General features: G+C 34.3%; 1 protein-coding gene across 1 annotated transcript; it reads left to right on the top strand.

Annotated features, from left to right (window-relative positions):
- Window positions 1-246: 246 nt before the first annotated feature.
- Window positions 247-12,579, top strand: LOC128552533 (uncharacterized). The gene is made up of 14 exons (XM_053533580.1): window positions 247-673; window positions 1,612-1,765; window positions 1,921-2,046; window positions 2,370-2,526; window positions 4,031-4,135; window positions 4,397-4,477; window positions 4,748-4,998; window positions 5,549-5,697; window positions 6,347-6,528; window positions 7,227-7,353; window positions 7,913-8,141; window positions 9,329-9,458; window positions 10,470-10,591; window positions 11,403-12,579. The coding sequence occupies exons 1-14, from the start codon at window positions 651-653 to the stop codon at window positions 11,439-11,441; spliced, it is 1,875 nt and encodes a 624-aa protein (XP_053389555.1). The 5' UTR covers window positions 247-650; the 3' UTR covers window positions 11,442-12,579.
- Window positions 12,580-18,294: the final 5,715 nt, after the last annotated feature.

The following is an 18,294-nucleotide window of genomic DNA, read 5'->3' as shown; positions in this document are numbered from 1 at the left end:
AGGTTATGGTCCAGTAAATAATAGTTCAAATACTCTTTGTATATTATTTAGGCATTCTTCGGGGAGTTATTTTATGGAAACTTGTGAACACGTTGGGCTAAATTTACGACCGATGAACGCTGAGTTAGTTAACGCCAATACACAACCGCATGATAATTGCCGAGTGTCTTTACGAGTGGTCATAAAGCAGTAGCGATACATATTGGTTACTTCAAACCGTCAACGTTCACATTCAAGGGTAATGAACCGACAAATTGATCAATTTTAGAGAACGTTTATTTCAATACGCAGGAATGTTTTAATCTACACAGCCATAATGTAAAGCCAAACCGTCCTTCGTTTGAAATATCAGAAAACATAAGACACTAAAAGCGCTGACAGAAATTTTCGAAATTTCCAGATTACCCAGTGAAAGACACAGTGGGGTACATAGTCAACAACGTTATAAGTTCGTGTTTCTTCATGGCCAGTAACATTAAACGTTCGTGTTTCGCCACTACAATGAAACTTAGAGCAGAACTGAATGAGCAGTATGTTTCGCCAATTCATTTTTTTCAGCCTTTGACGACACAAGCCAGTCGTATGCGGCACCCCTCTGGTTTGGAGATCAGTTTTTCGAAGACTTACGTTATCGCTATACATACAAGCATATGCGAAGATCAAATATGTTCAGGTATACAAACATACAATGTAAGTAAACTGAAAGTGAGATTTAACATTTATAGACTTGTTGAGCAACATCAATTGGAATAAATGGTATTGCAACCTCTTTATACACATTTGTGTTTGTCACATAATTATTAAAAGCTTGTAGCTTCTCCTTGAGAAATAAGATTGAATATCCAGTACAGAAAAACACATTGCCAAATGGCTGTGTATTCAACCGTTTTATTGCAATAATTAGGTTACCAGTGACTGACTTTTGAACAGTGAAAGTTGACAATAAATTGTAGTGTGTATTTTATTGCAATGTCTAACTTACAAGTGTGTTAACATTACTCTTGGATAGTTATTGAAATCGCCAGGTAGTAGATAACAATGTACATTGTACATTTTATTGCAATAGTTAGATAACTGTTGTTTTACATCACTTATAATCCATTTTTAAATCTTCAGCTAGATAATAAATTAAAAAAAGGTGCATTCTGTTGCAAACTTAAGATTACCAGCGCTTTAACTTTTGAACAGTCATTTCCATTTTTTATTTCACACTTGTTCAGATTGCAAGGTAGTAATAATTTAATAGGGATGATCAATATATAGCGGTATTTCTAATAAACTTTTGTATATTGACATTATTTCTAATATTGGCTGAAGTTGTGCGAAACGGTGGGTAATTTAGTATAATGTTCATTTCATAGTAAAACTTTGAATACAATTGGTATAATATTATTTTCACCCTTATCTTGCGAAACACGCCTGATGCTGTCCGTGCAGTCTGATCATGATCTGCACTGTTCGACATTCAGTCAGTAATCTATAGTAAACACCACTTTTAATAGTTAATGGTGCTGTCCAAACTGAAAGATGGACAAGTTCATTATTGAAATTTAGCAGGGTAAGGATTAAATATCTACTTTTATTTTGTGTATTATACGTCATTTTAAACAGCAACAGTCTCGTTGTGGGGAACTCTATGTGTGACATTGAGCGCATACAGAATATTATAGATGATTGTGACATTGATGGTACTAACAACAGAGGCACTACTGTCATTAACGAAGCGCTTATAGTCACGTGGCAAGTTTCAGATGAATTTTTCGGGGTATGTTTTGTCAGTATTTTCATCAGATATTATATATAATATATATTTATACTTTAATTTCAGTAGAAGAATTTAACACTGGTGTGCTTTGAGCGGTCTATTCACTTAATCATTATCAAATATACAAATTGTGTACGCTTTGTTTCTATTTATAGGAGACGTATCACTTCCAGGCAGTTGTTGCTATAAATGACGACTTTGACGATGACTTCCGGGAGACATACATCATATTTCTATATGATCAACTGAATCTGACATATTCAAGTCTAGATTTTCAGACGGTAAGAGCTGTTTGTCTATGTGTTTTTTACGCCGTGTAAGTAAACTTCGTCGGTATGGTTGTCTTCGTGGTGTATATTGACCAGTATCCGGATGAAGTTTGAGTGTAATTTCGAAATGTTTTCCACCGAATGAACATCATTAATGTAAAAAAGTCATAATGCTTATTATTTTCATATAATCAATTATGATGATAACTCACTTCTTCTTGTGTTAATTTAAAATATGTACCTGAATGAAACGGGGTGTGATTATAAATACCCATCTTTGTATTTTTCATAGTATTTGTTTTAATCATGAAAATATAAATGCTACTTGGTTCCAGGGATTTATAAATGGATTGTATACCGTTAATTATGATCGGCAATGGGCGGCCGCATGTCCTTTTGGAAATGGTATTTCCTTTCTCAGTAACATTCACCAGAAATCCAATTGTCGCTGTGGAAACTGGATGAAAGGAATATACGTATTCAAAACAAGAGGTATATCTGAAGTTTCTACTTACAACTATACATATATGAGCCGTGCCATGAGAAAACCAACATAGTGGCTTTGCGACCAGCATGGATCCAGACCAGCCTGCGCATCCGCGCAGTCTGGTCAGGATCCACGCTGTTAGCTTTCAAAGCCTATTGCAATTAGAGAAACCGTTAGCGAACAGCATGGATCCTGACCAGACTGCGCGGATGCGCAGGCTGGTCTGGATCCATGCTGGTCGCAAAGCCACTATGTTGGTTTTCTCATGGCACGGCTCATATGGATATAACCACATATTTCACATGGACTTAAATCGGCCCTTTTTATCATTTTTGGTAAACATTAAGCAATAAGTACTTTTCAAAGTATCTAAGATACACATTTCATTCATAAACTTGCTAATTAATGAATCATGTAAACTGTGATCATGTAGCTTACTTTGAATATTGGAACTTCTTTACATACATTGTCCTAAAATAATCTAATGAATTGCCTGTAACATTTACTACATACGAATCAATCAGTCAGTTATTTTCTATCGCCTATGTTCTGCATTTCTTTTAAGTCAGGATATAGCAATGTTTGTGTTCTGGATATATCTTATTATCTTGCCTCCTACAAGTTTCTTGCATTCCTATTGGTCAATAGACGTCACGTGGAGACAGGATATATTCCATATCCTGCTAGTATATTTCAGATATGAATTTTGATCAAAACAAAATGGCTGCCACACTGCTAGCGTAATTGAATCAAGTCAGATTATTTATGAGCTCCAACGATAGTATCGTTTCCGAGAGTAAATTTAGTGTTTTCTTGCCGATTTCATTCTATATCTAAGTTGAGGCTCATGAAGTTTGACAAAATTAGCCGTAAAAGCGGAATAACTCTGTATGGGATAACGGACGTTGAAATCTTGTTTTAAGTTAAATCATCGTAAAAAAAGGAATTGACATATTTGTTACTCAGCAGTTTTGTTGTAGGATCATTTAATCTACGTGTAAGATGAATGATTTAACAGGAAACGGGATGAAAGCCAAAGTATCAAGACATTTGTGACATCGTGAAATCTGGTGACTTTCGAAGGGATGGAACAAGAAGTTTTTTTAGTGTTTCTGATCTAAACCAGTTCATAACCTGTGTAAATGAGCTTTTGTGTTTTGTGATTTAACCAAAAAATCAGGTCACTGTGCATTTTATGGCTGGTGTAAATCAAATATGAACAAAACATGATGACCAAACAAATGATTGTAGGATTCCAGTCTGCACTGTAAGTAGCTTTGTAAATTTACAAATTGTGTTGATTATAGCATGTAAGTAAAGGGTAGTCGGCAAGATAAAATCGTTACACGGCTTGTTGGTGACAGGATACGGGATATACGCTGTCTCGAAAATCCATATCAGGCTCGAGCTTCGCTCTCGCCTGATATGGATTTCATCGACAGTGTATAACCCGTATCCTGTCACCAACAAACAGTGTAACTAATAATGTCTTTGAAACATCTTCTGTAGATAATATAGTCGATGTACCTCTTGCGCCGATAGATGCCGATTACACCAACGACTACCTGTTGAATCCGTGTACTATGACAGAAACAGAGTTCTTAGCAACATGTGGTAAGTATGGCTAAGCATAGGCAACAAACAGTTGAATAAGCTGTTCAGTATATAATACTGGCTCAAGCCTGCAATTTGTGTTTAACTTACATGTATTTTCGTAAAGTATCGTTTCGAAAACACATACAAAATAAGCTATGCCTATATTAGGGTATCTATGCTTATGTTATCTATTATTACCACATTAAGCTTGACAACAATAGTTTTCTAAATGAACAGGATTCATATGACCACTGCATAACCACTCTCCTTTCATATTAGCTTCAGACATTACAACCGATAACTTAAGGACATTTCAACAGAACTGCAGGCCGTCCAGACAGCCACAGGATACTTGCTATGGTAAGCACTGCAGTAGCTTTTGTACACGATACTGAAAACTGACCCAAAAGTTAGGCTACTTGTAATATGTTGAGATAAGAAATTTCATCTATATTCTTATACTCTATTTGTTCTCCTTCGAATTTGCAAATATAGGTATAAAACGCAAGATTTCTCGGTTAGTTTGCAAAATCTTCTTAAACGAAATGGGTTTTAACAGACTTTTAGGAGTAGTCAATGTATAATCTCTATTTTTGATTTACTTTCAACAATTTTATTGTTCCGTTTCAGAGTTAACATACTGTGAGCAAACCGAGAATGGAACAAGCGGCTTTAAAATGACAATTGTTTTTGAATTCCCAGCTTTTGATGGATATGTGTTTCTTAACTACAATGCCTACTTGTCGTCCCGAACTGTAGTAGAAGAAACAGGCCCTATGTGCAGAGGAGTTCTAACTAACTTAGAGGGATTTCACTTTTGTCTCACGTTGACCGGTGACAAAGCGGGTACAATGCCTTGTGGCATGACGTTGGTTTCAGGAGTAGGTTGACGTACATAATATACATACGTAGATGTAAAAAGCCATGGAAACGATTAAAACTGTTTCCATAAATATCATTCTTATTTATTTTTTTGCGCTGAAACACCGATATAACCGATATCACTTCACTGCTGCAAACAGTGACATGAAATACTATACGGTTGCTCATGTGACGTTTCCTTTCATAAGTCTGAGCAATGAAGTGATGTGTAGTCTGGTCTGTCCTCAAATAATCTGTAGCGTGGTTGACATTAGAAAACATATTTGTATTAGTTTAATATGACTACGGATCACCTAGCAATACTGTTTTTGGGGTGAAAAGATCAATCCATTCACTTAATGAGTATAACATATAATCTGAAATTTTAACAAAACGTTTCAAAAATGATTTCTGCCATGTTGACTATTCATTCACTAAACGTTTCTTTTTCATACAGACATTTATTCTAACATTTTGATTATTTTTCAAACGCACTTTATGACAAATTGTCACCAGACCGAAGATTACAATAAACAATCATGCATCTCAGTATGTTTTTGTTTATTTTAGTCACCGGATGTCATACATTTTGCCGTTTTACTGTACGACAGGGCTGAGAAACATGGTTCAGACATTCTCAAACCTGGGATGTTTGTGCTTCAAGGCACGTGTAGTGATGAAGATCTGCCAAATTCTATTTCAAATAGTGTCAAAACCGGGTAAGAATAGGCAATCGCGAAGATGTTTTGATTTCGTTAAGACTGACGTTAAGTTCAATGGTTTGTTTCTTTGTCTGACAGTGATTTTTAAAATGAATAGAAAATAATTTGAAATAGATATATTCCGTATTACAAACACAACATGCACTTTCTCCATTCTGGTGTATTTATATTCCCAGTTGCATTGTGTCTCAAAATTATGTATTAACATATAAGTATATGACTTTTAGAAACGCAGTTAAAATAGATATCTTACATTGTGAAAACTCATGTCGCATACACATCATTAAATATGTCTATATCGAACTTGTTTATTAAATCATTAAAATAGTAAATGCCTAAGTCTTTGTTAACTGCATGTCACTGTCGATTTGTTACATTTGTAGCTGCAGAAAAAAATAGAAGTGCCATTATTAACTGTTGGTAATCAATCATTAATATTTACCATAATGGATATACAAAAGAGGACACTTGTTTTGAATTGAGACCTTAAATGCTGTTGGTTATATAATGATGTGTAAACGAAAGGAGTCTTGAAAATTTTAGTACAAAAATGTTCTTTGTCAGAACAGTTCAAACCTTATGGTCTTTCATGACCTTTGAAAATGGTGATGTATATTAATACCTAAACTTATGTTTCTCTGTAAAGTGGAATACCGTCTTATGAACCCCAAAAGATAAGTGGACGCAGGGTCGATATGTTTGTCAACAACGCACGTCGATGGAATCCAACCGATACTTCCTCGACAATTCCATTTGGTACCGTGGTTGACTTGGGACAAGATCTATTTTTAGGAGTTGGATACGATTATGGATCACCTAGCTTTACTGGTATTTGTTAAGGCCTGTGTACATAATGATTAAGGAATTAGTAACATTCGAAAAAAACAGATGCTTGTTTAATTTAACCACCAGTAGGTCAAGTTTGTAATGGCGGCATTTTACCTCAACAACACTACTAGAGTCCCTTCGTATATTCGCAGGTATCCCGCAAGTAACTGTAAGTTCCCTCCAACAATTAATGTTACGAGATCAATTGACTTTCTACTTTCAGACTATCACAGGGAATATTCTGATATAGCGTTGTAGGATTTATCATCACACCGGTGCAATTATAGGTCATGCAGTCATTCTATAGGTTTTAATGACAGAAGATGACCTAAGGTGCCGCTCGACAAAGGCGTGTACCTGGGTCGAACCACAGACCACTGTACATCAGCCTTCCTCACATAAACAAATTCCACACCCAAAACTTTTGAACCCACATCGGTGAGAGGCAAGTGGTTTGAAGATAAGAGACTGGAGCTACTCGCCCAGTCAAATTAATTGGCATGAATTAACTTGTGAATGAATGCAGATTGAGGGGACAAAGCATTAATTGCTGTGGCTGTTTGGTTTTTAACGAAACATATGCTTGAATTATTCTGCGAGCTTGCAATAAAGTTTAATATATATATAATTATAAAGGTCAACGTGCATTCATTTTCATATTTACCTTACGATATAATTGTTTTTTTCTCACCTTTCAGCTGGAGTTGAACCATATGGTGTGTATGTTAAAGACTGCTTTGTGGCAAATAATGCCCACTTTAAAGATGACAGCGAAGGGAGTACAGAGGGGACAAATCGAAGACGACAGTTAATTGGAAGCAATGGGTAAGAACTGAAAGAAAGTTGTGGGAAAATAAGGCTGTACATAAAATAACTGGCCCATTCAAAACACACCTCAGTTGAAAGTGAGTCAGAAAATACTATTCGGGTCGATTTTGAAAAGTTTTACTTAAATTACATGTTGACTTTGTATTTAAATGCATCATAGGGAAAGACTACAAATTTGTAAAAGGTATAGAATTTTAAAAAATACTTACTTTCACTTTCATTTTACAAAACAGCTTCGACATAACGTTTTAGGCATTAAACGTAGCTTAAAACCATCCGCAGACATGCCTCTTTACCATGAAACAAAAACCAAGCTTATATCTGGCAGGAAAATGGCCTTTACCAGGCAGGACAATGGCACTATAATATTGACATGGACTACATAATTCCGTGGACCATTGAGGCATATCAAATTACTACCTTCGTACATATAATTGCCTTCCTGAACATTTTACAGTTGATCGTACATGATTTTACGATGAAGTCTAACGGCCTTTCTTTAATTTACATAGATATATAAACAATACTACTTTAAAATCGCTCTGTTTTATTGTAGATGTGTACCGGCAGCACTTACACCAGGTAAAGCATTTTATATTCAGGATAATTTCGAAAAGGTCTACGAGGATAGTTCCCAAGGTGCGTCCAGCTATAATTTTGTACAGATGTCGGGTAAGCTTGACGCAGCATTCTGGATTATTGGCGAGCCAAATACAATCTATTTCCGATGTACGGTTGGTTTTTGTAGGAACCAAAATTTCAAGGAAAACTCGAAATGTACGAATGTGAGTAGGATTTTAACACCTTTTCATAATTTTTCGTTCAGTAATGAGTGGCTGGAATTATAGACCTTAAAAACTTTAATCAAACCGTATTAAGTGACAGTGTATTTACACGAAATATAATACAATAACTGGTTTTTGTAAGCAGCAGATATAGAATGTTGTTACATTGTTTAACCTTCTTACTATTAGCCGCATATATTTCTTATTTTAATCTATACTGTATCAAGCTATAACCATGATATTTGTCATTTTACTTAATATGTATTTGACTTTTAAAATTTCTTCATAAATGTATCTTTTGTTGTTTTGTCACGTTGATGGTTGTAATAATGGCCTGTTTAATTTTCAGCCTGTCATTTTCAATACATTAAAGCTGCACCACCACCCCTTATTTTGGAAGAACAGTACATAAATCATATTCGTCTTTGTGAAAGTAGACTTTGATTAAAACAGTTCACAGTTCACTGTCAATGCCTTTTTCGTTCTGTCGTTCACCCGTAACAGCCATGATAGAAACAAAACACGTTTTTGTTGTATAGTTTATATATTTTTAATGAATTAGATATGATAAGTGTACCTTTTAAATTTGATCTATGAGAAGAGATCCGGAATTACGTATCTTTTACTTGTTATACATGTACTTAAAAAGCGAGGGACATAAAAATCATACTAAATTATGCAATATTACCAAACTTATGTACCCAATTTGAAGTTTGTACGACAATTATTGGTCAAAGAATTGAATTCATTAGCTGATATGTGTCTTAAACCCAAATTCTTAAAAATCAAGGATTATGTGTGTTATTATATATTTTCAATGTTGGCAAACGTTTTGTCAAAACTTTGCATTATCTTTATGCATGTCTATATATGCATGTATATGACCCGTTCAGTGCACAAAATTGCGTAAATGTGCGCGTGCGGAAGTTTAATATATTTTTGAATTCAATTCTACAGTAACTTTAAATGTACATATATTTTGACATTTTCATCGTCATTACGAAAACCATAACAAAAATAGTAAGAGAGCAATTGCATAAATTTCTTGAAAGTAACTGTTAAATACATAATGTATATGAAAGTATACCCTGTACATTTGTCAACGTTGTATATTGCTTAATTTTGTTTTTAGAGGAAAGGTCAACGTAATAATTCCGGATGACATATTGTATATATTCGCATTACAGAGCTGCTTAAATAAGTTCATTGACTATGATCCTAATGGGAAGAGGCGTAGAAGGTCTGAAAACAAAACACAAATCAAGGAATATCCAGACATTATGATAGAGACATCATTAACCATTAACACAAAGAGGGGTAAGCAAGAATTGTTTTTAGTGCTGATGAACATTTGTAAGCACAGTGGTTACCTCCTCTGCTTACATTAAAATAACTAGCATACAATAAATTGCACTTTTAAAAGCTTATGTTAGACTGCTCATAACAAACCCTGTTTTAAATGAAATAAGTTTAGTTTTGGAAGATTTCAAGTAAACAGCAGCTAATCAAGTTGCTATTTTCCTAAACACAATTCTTTTTCTTTAACATTATAATTTAGTAACAACTGATAAAAGAGTCCAACCAATTAAACCAATTAATTGATTGCATTAATAGTTTACGTCTTCTGGCATGCTAAAAATACATGTTAAAATTTATAACCACTGAAGAACAATCTGAGGAAGCTAATTATGAAACCCATTTAACTATTGGTTACAACAACACTCTTTAATGGTTACGAATCGAGATCAGAAAACGAAACACTATTATGTCAAACATGACATTACTAATTGCATTTGGCGAGAACTGAGTTTACAACATGGGCATACGGACTGGACAGAAAGATGAGGTACCTTTATCACTGCAATAAACACAAACATAAAGAAACAATCGGACATACTGGAAATAGGTCTAACATCCATATACTACAGTAAAAAACCAATGACAATCAAACTACATCAGAGCCTCTGTTTTGTATTTAATCTATAAGTAAAGGGATGTATGTGTTTATTAGTGTGTCAGATCTCAGAAAGGGCCAACCATTTTGACTTATAAGACGCCTTTGTCCTATCGACATTCACCTATCTTATCATTTCCTGGCATCGGTTTTAAAGGAAATGGCTAGCACATGTAGTTATTAACTTTCCGGCGAGTTACCTGGATTGAATAGAGATTCGAGACTTCGCCCTTCCGTTTCAGAGGCAGATGCCGAAACTACTAGGTCATGATGTGTAGTATATGTACCTTTCTGACAAAAAATATTAGTGCATGTACATTAATATGCTGAACTTAGGTTGATTAATATAAACCAATTTCACAACAATATTGCAGATAAAACAGATGAACAAAGACAAGGAGAATGTGTGAATTTTACTGTTGCTATGGTAACACTCGTTGTTCTAACTATGATACTAATTGTTGCATTTGGTGTATCTGTACTACTATTCCTAAAGGTATGTATTGATTACGTAACTTGCCAGTCAATAATGTTGTGATCTCTTGAGCAAGGACGGCATTAACGTCACTCTTTTTAAAACAATATTTATTTCTTGTTAAATCGTATAGTACTCCTTATACGTTTTATTCTTGCGCTAACAAGAATATCCTATCTTATTTGCCTGTCATTGGTTAACCATTCTTAAATCTACAAAAAGCTCCAATAGTTTTATAATAATGTATTTGTGTAGAATGCTTCTGGTATTGTCTTTCCAGAATATATTTTCCTAATAATAATATGAAATTGTTGCATTTATATATGAAAGGCTTCTCTGCTAAAAATTAGACATACAGAAAATGATGTTTCCTACCCAAACCTTGAGGAAAATATAATTATTTTAATTTTTAAACTTGTCAATAGCATTGCTTTGGAAGTTTCAGTCAATGCAAATAGAAGAACGAATACTGAATACACAAATTAAGGATTAAGTAATGCATTTCTGTGGTTTGTAATTGTTCGCTACCTCGACAGAGAACATCAAGCTACGATTAAGCAAAAACCACGGATAGTTGTCTCCAATTCCTCACTACTGATGATCAAATGGTTGCCTACTGATATTAATTTTGACAAGCTTCTATTTCAATCTTCGATACACAATTAGATTTCTACAACGGTAAGATGTGACGTAGGTTTTTCATTTTCCAGAAGATTTTGTTCTTGCATTGAACAAAGGCAAATGTAATACACATTTTTTAGGACAGTATTTGAGTATTATAGCAACAACAATTAACAAAGTTTTGATTTTACTGAAATGTTTTATTTTATAGCTACAAACAAGACTTGTGAAAAGACAAAGAAGACTTTGAAAACGATAAAGAAAACAGACAACTAAGAAAAGGGAACGAGACAAGATACTGTCCACTATCTTCATTCACAAGGAGTGTTCATTTACAAAGAATTTTATAGAAAACTATTGCAAGTTTTCAAAGATTTTGTTTGTATTGTATATTACATAAGGCTTTATTCTAATGAAATACGGGTAATTCCATGCGTTTATTCAAGAAACGCATTGCTTTGTTAGGGTAATCTGAACTTTTATGTTCATTTTTACTTATTTACTACCGTATTTTTATTTATCTATTTATCATATAGAGGATATTTGCTTGTTTCAGTGTAAGGTCAAAATATATTTTACGGCGCAACAACGAATGAAAATGTAAATGTAAACAAATTTTCTTTTTATTTATAATCTTCAATGGTTTTAACAAAATTATATTCATTTTACCCGCGCAACGTCACGTATATTGCGATTGTGTCATGAAGTCAGTATGATGTGAGTCACGGTACATGTATCTATGTTGAAAAATTGTCGAATAGTCCTATGAAATTTCCAGATTTTCTTTTCCCATTTTATTACGATAGAGCAAATATATTTTTGTAAGTATAGTTATTTATATACATGTACATCTATATCTTTATTGGAATATATTTTACAAAGAATATCCGATCTTACTGATATATTCCAATATTTCACAGATGAATCATAAAATAAATGAGAACTGGTATGTTTTGATTTGTGTCATCGTCAGTCTTACAAAATTCTATGATTGGTTTAAATGATAACAAGGCATATGAAGGTTCAGTTAAACTTAAATTTTTATAGCAACACATTACATCCGGACAAATTTTACGTAACGTTACATTTTATTAGCACACGAAATGTATATGCGCTAACGCTTTTCTGACATTGATCTGTAAAAAAGCTAAATATCAATGTATTGTGCATTAATTTACGTTGTTAAATGTCCATGGCAAGCAACTGACTGAATCGTTTTATCTTTTATAGCTACAAAACAGAACTGCGTTAAGCTACGTGTAATATTAAAGTACAGTATGGCAATTGGTGAAATTATTATATCTATGTTATAGGACACTATGACATATAAAGAATTATATAAATCTGCGATACAATGACTTTGCAATGACAGTTAGGGATCTACAAGTTAAGCTGCGCTGCATTGAAATACATTTTGATCTCCGTTAAACTAAATTATTTTTAAGAACACTATGGCGTTTTTTTGTATTTCTTGTTTAGAAAATTTCAGATAAATTTCCAAATGGTATAAAAATATATCAGATACAGATTACATCAGATATATCAAACAAACAAGTGAGTGGAGATCTTTCAAGCTTGTGCACCTTTACATCTGGGCAGAACTTGAATTCAGGTGAATAAATGAGACCATGACTTCAACAGTCGAAGTAATGAAATGATCTGTGTGTGTCCTTCCGGCAGACTTCGGATTTTTTTGGGGAAGAATATGCCTTTTTTCTTGTGCGTATTCAGGCTATATATTACAAGTAAACTTCTTCAGCAAGGCTACCGTTATTACAAATTGCGTAAATATTTTGCTAAATTTTACTATCGTAATTCTGATTTAGTTTTAAAATTCAATAGTAATTTAAAGACACTTCTGCGAGAAGGTATTTCTAAACCCGTTTTTTATGGGTATGTGGTTTACAAACTTCGTAAGATCTTGGGTCATGGTAATTTTCCAATTGTATTTGGCAAAATTAAAAAACATTTTATTAAAAGAGGTTACGACCCAACTGTTTTGAGACATACCGCAGGTTTAGTGTTCAACCCGTTTACAGTTGGACACTACGCTTCCCTCTTTGATTGTGTCTGACGGAAGTGGGGGAGGACTCTATGATAAGCAGTTTTTAAATCCTACCAGGACTGAACTGTTTTGATATCTGTCTTCTGGCCTGTTTCGTCGGGCCCTTAAGGGTGTTTCTCTTGTTGCTCTGTCTTCTGAAAAGGCATTGAGTACATATGTTTTTGGTTCTAAAGGTTTGCTTTTTATATATTTATACACGAGCATTTTTGTGTTTTACATGCCATGCCTTATTGTTTCCATTACGTGTGTTAGAGATTCACCTGGAGGGGATTACTTTTATTTACACTGTCCCGTGTCTTTGGAACATGGTGGGGGTAAGAGTGAGGTTGGGTGCGCACCATAAACCGGTTTAAGCTCCCCAGTGGTGGTTTTGCCACTGACCGTTCCAAGGCGGTGCCCCACTGTGTTCCTTTGTTTGTTCGTTTTGTCCTCGTGTGCTGGCTTTGTGTGTGTGCGCGTGTATGTGTGTGTGTTTGTGGTGTGCACGTCTGCGTGCTGTAGGTTTCGTTTTGGGGAGGCTGCGATTGTGGTACGTGGCATTCCCTGTTTGATATCTGTCTTTGTTTTTTTAGCGTTAACTTGTCCGAATCACAACGTCTTGCACATCGGTACTAATATGGGCAGTATTGGATTATAACGATTCCCGATTGAGGCAGCGCCTTCACTTAATAACTGATGTTTACTGACCGATTTGAAGAGCAATCGTATTTGTCATAACGAAAATAATTCTCACCATCACGTTAGTAATCTGATGCTTTGTGATACAAGGTCGTTTCCTCATGGACAAATTGCTTGCTTAACCTGTCATATCTGACAAATGTGTTTTAAAGGCTTGTTTCTTATTAAACCATTTATTCAATTGTAATCAGATCAAAATGTAAAACATAGTATGTATAAAAAATAATCTTTTATCAGTTGATACTGCAAAAGATGTAAAAAAAATCATTTTTGGTGAACTATTGCATACTTTTATACAGACACTTCCTATTAAGAAAACAATTTTAAATGGTAACCGAGTTTGTCCAAAAGTATTATAACCACATTCTACAGCGAATGAACATAAACCCAGTAAAAAAAAACACTAAGTGTAGCAAATTGTTGAATATATGCATCTTTGAAAGTACCGCACGTCATATGTAACTTACAACTTATTTTCATACGTTGAGTGCGCAGTACAATAACCGTAGTAATATATAAACTTATTTTTCACCAATCAGAAATATCACGAATATATGCATGTTATTCATAGGTGAATTAAAAGGCCTGGTAGTTGGATATGTATTTTCCGTTTTGAATAAACAATGCTATCCAATAACATAATCTGTAAAAGAGAGTTGAAAGATAAGCTTCCTATTAAGTACTTTAGGCGCTTTTTCTTGTAATATTATCTATCAACAAATGCATAATTATATATTAATCAAACAGTATCTAAACCAAATCCTTTGAATTTTTAGAGCTGAATAAATACCAATACTTCTATAAACTGTTTGAAAAGTGCATCATTTTATTGCAGGATTATGTCATTTTCAGACACATTACCATTCAAAGTCCTTTGCATTCCAGACAGTTCATAATATGCGAGCATTTGCAACTCAAAGACTTAAGGGCTCTGACATCAAGAAACTTGATAACAGAAAATAACATTTTTACAAAGGTATCATGTTTATGTTTCATTTTGCAAAAGTTTTTCATTTTCGTTGCCATTGCAACCAGAGTTCTATTTTATATTCAAGAGGACCATGTATACTAAGTTTTAAACAACTTCTACCACGTGATGTCTTATATTTCTTATGAATACATGGCTAAAAATGGAACTTTAACAATTCAATTTCATAAAACAGTGAAAACAATTGACAGGTGTATGCTGGAGTGGCCATGAATACGCAGATTTTATCCACATTATTTCGAAATATGCCACATTTTCATCAAGCTTATTGGTGGTAACACCTTCTTCCCAGTATACATACTTCACTTGTAATAACAAACGATTCGTCATGTCATTTGAAGAGCAACAGCAACATGCAATTTGAATCTAACGAAATGGCAACGACACAGCACAGGGGTCTTTAAAGCGTGTGATGTTAAGTTTATTGAGCTTAACTGCCTATGTACAAGTGTTTTATATATTGGTGGTATTTATGCATTGCAGACAATTCGGACACAGTTACTATTGTCATTTTTGGTTTCTTTTGAAACATGCACTGAAGTTTTTGCCCCAAACATTTGAAAGTTTAAGGACGAACTGTTCGTGTAGCAGCAGTGCTATGAATAAAATGTCATTATGAGCACGAGCCTGGTTCCGCGCGAGCCGCATGTGCATCAGTCTGAGACGATGTGGCTCCATTCTGTACCACGCCTCGACAGTAATTGGAGGAATTTGAAATATACTCCTGTTTCTATACCATCATGAATATATTAAGGAAGACGTACGGAGCCCGTACTGCTATCGTAAGGCCCTGCGAGTCCCCTGCGTCCTTAATATCTTACGGACATCGTACGTTGACCGTGCGAGTACACTGCGATAGTCGTGCGAGCACCGGCATGCATCGTAGTTCCTAAATCCGCACGGACATCTTGCGATGCCCGTATGAGCTCTTCCAGGACCCGTGCAGTTCTCGTACGTGGCTCTTGCGATCTGCTCCCGACTTCGAAAATCTCTACGAGCTCATAGCCAACTCGGGAGCTCGGTGAAACATTTTCACAGACTTCCCGAGTCCTCTACGAGTTTAAAACATCCGTACGACGCTCGTAATAGCCACCGATGTTCGTACGGCCGCCGTACGAATTTGCCAAAATTCGACTGAAAAGCTATTCGTATGGAGCTCGTAGCGTTCTTGTGACCAGGGTATAAGCAGAGCATAATGACGAAAACTATGCACTAACTGGAGTTTATATATACAGTCGTTAATCTATCGAAAATGCAATTTTGATATATTTGTTTATTGTCTTTCCCCTTTCTGACTGTATTATGTTGTGTTGTTTTTGCGCTTACAACAAATTGATAATCGATACACTCAATATCTCTTAGTTTCTTGTTATAATCACGCAACTATTTAAACTTTATATGTGGTCATTAGCACCACTTCTGTTATTTATACGCAACCAAAGACGTGTTTTTCATATACTTTCATATGTTACTATAAATGGTGTTTTGATGGTAACAACCCTTTAGTGGCGAGACAGTTCCTCGAGAAATGAGATACAAAGCCTATCATTTTATAATCATAACCAGTATGCGGGAAATCAATTTATGGCTTTTCCATACTTCCTGAACTGAAAACTCAAAATTGCTACTGAATGTAGTAACTTGTTTATCGTTTGAGAAGCGATCATCATTTTTTAAACTTGCTTCCACCACATGGCCCGGTGCACAAGAGTATATATGGCGTCACTAAATGAGATATGACTATTTGAAGTTAGATACTTGATCTAAATTTCCATCTCTCCGATTTTTCATTGTCATAATAAAATTGTCATTTAAATTTTTTTTTCAAAGCTTCCCGAACTTGAAATGTAACTTTCCAATCGAGAAACAGATATGTATATTTACACTGAATTTGTATTCAGTCATAATTATGATCCTCTTTCCACACAGTTGTTTTGTTATTTGCCTAACTTAAGTACTATTTGAAAAAAACGAATAATTCAATATACTTCCATATCATGAGTTTCCGATTCCGTTTTGTAAATTTTTGAAAAAAAAATAGTAATTTCAATGTTATTTTTGTCTTAAGATACTTGGCATAAATGCATCGACTGGGCTTTACAGTTTTCTTTTCTTAGGTTGCGTACAGCTATTTTCTCGTTCTAAACTGTTAATTTTTTTCAATCTTGCATTTTTGTTTATGCAACCATAGAGTGGACTTCGTTTCCTTACACTGAATCTAAAATAAAACAATGTTTATTGTTAGAGAATGGGATATATATATTGTTCAAGGACCTAAATAACGTTTGTATAATACATAAATTCATACATGAAAACAGTTACTGAAGCAAAGATTTTGTGAGTTAGAAAAAAAAGAAGTACTAGATATTTATATGAAGTGAAGATTTAAACAATTAATTTAAGTCTGCATGAAGTCTAGATGAAGTTGTTTTAGTAATAACAGTGATAATAATTATGAAAGAGTGTCAAACTTTTAAGCTGAAATTTGAAGTAAATACCGGTAAGGGAGATAATTCATGAATTATTGTAGTGAAAATTATGGCCCTTGTGTTATATGATGGTACAATTATTTTAAACTTAAACTTTCATACAATACGCGTTAAAGATAGTAACTATACAAATGTATCACAGTATAACAGTTTCTTTAGCTTTTCAAATACTTTTTAAGTTTAAAGTATTTCAAATACTTTCCAAGTGTATGAACATTTTCATTTCGTCAGATGAATGCTTGCTTATGATACTCAGTCAGTTTGTATTTCAAAATGTAACGCATCGTGAGACTAACATTATTGTTACACTCCTACCCGACACGGACGTCAAAGCCGGGTGTCTAATAGGCAGGTCTTCATATTTGCTTGATATAGACGAGCTAATAGTTCACCCTTTTCAACGAGTAGTTAGCAATTCATACACCTAAAATTTATGAATGCAAAACTTAAAATATGTGACAACATATTAAGAAACTGTTCAGAATCAAAGCCACTCTTAAACTCTATTGTAATTCCAGCAGTTTTAACTCAAAGTCTGAACATTATATTTTCCAATTCTGAACAATTTCATCATGAATTGAGTAGTAATAAGTTTCGTAAAGCCAACAGAACAACCAATCAACAAATTTTTAGAACAATAAAACTGTCATTACTTCTATGAATCAGTGAATAGTGTTACATGTAAGCTGTCGCGTTTCAATTCTACTCGGCTTTAATAACAAATTTGAATAATTTCTTTAGTAATTTTAAGTATAGGTGCGTAATAAACTATGTATTTAAAATTACAAGATTTGCATCAAGGTATATGCAGCCTTTCTTTCGCAGAATAATATTGCGCTCCTAAAGTTATGCAATATTTCCGCTGCAGAACGTACGCGTATTT

Source organism: Mercenaria mercenaria, unplaced genomic scaffold (genome assembly GCF_021730395.1).
Source record: "Mercenaria mercenaria strain notata unplaced genomic scaffold, MADL_Memer_1 contig_2879, whole genome shotgun sequence".
Taxonomy (NCBI): domain Eukaryota; kingdom Metazoa; phylum Mollusca; class Bivalvia; order Venerida; family Veneridae; genus Mercenaria; species Mercenaria mercenaria.
Note: the sequence above shows the minus strand (reverse complement) of the source record. Positions and strands in the feature narration are given on the sequence as shown.

Coding starts and splice junctions, on each gene's coding strand:
- LOC128552533 (XM_053533580.1), top strand. CDS start 651: ATGCGAAGATCAAATATGTTCAG. Junction 4,136..4,396: donor AGAGTTCTTAGCAACATGTG/GTAAGTATGGCT, acceptor CTTTCATATTAG/CTTCAGACATTACAACCGAT. Junction 4,478..4,747: donor GCCACAGGATACTTGCTATG/GTAAGCACTGCA, acceptor GTTCCGTTTCAG/AGTTAACATACTGTGAGCAA.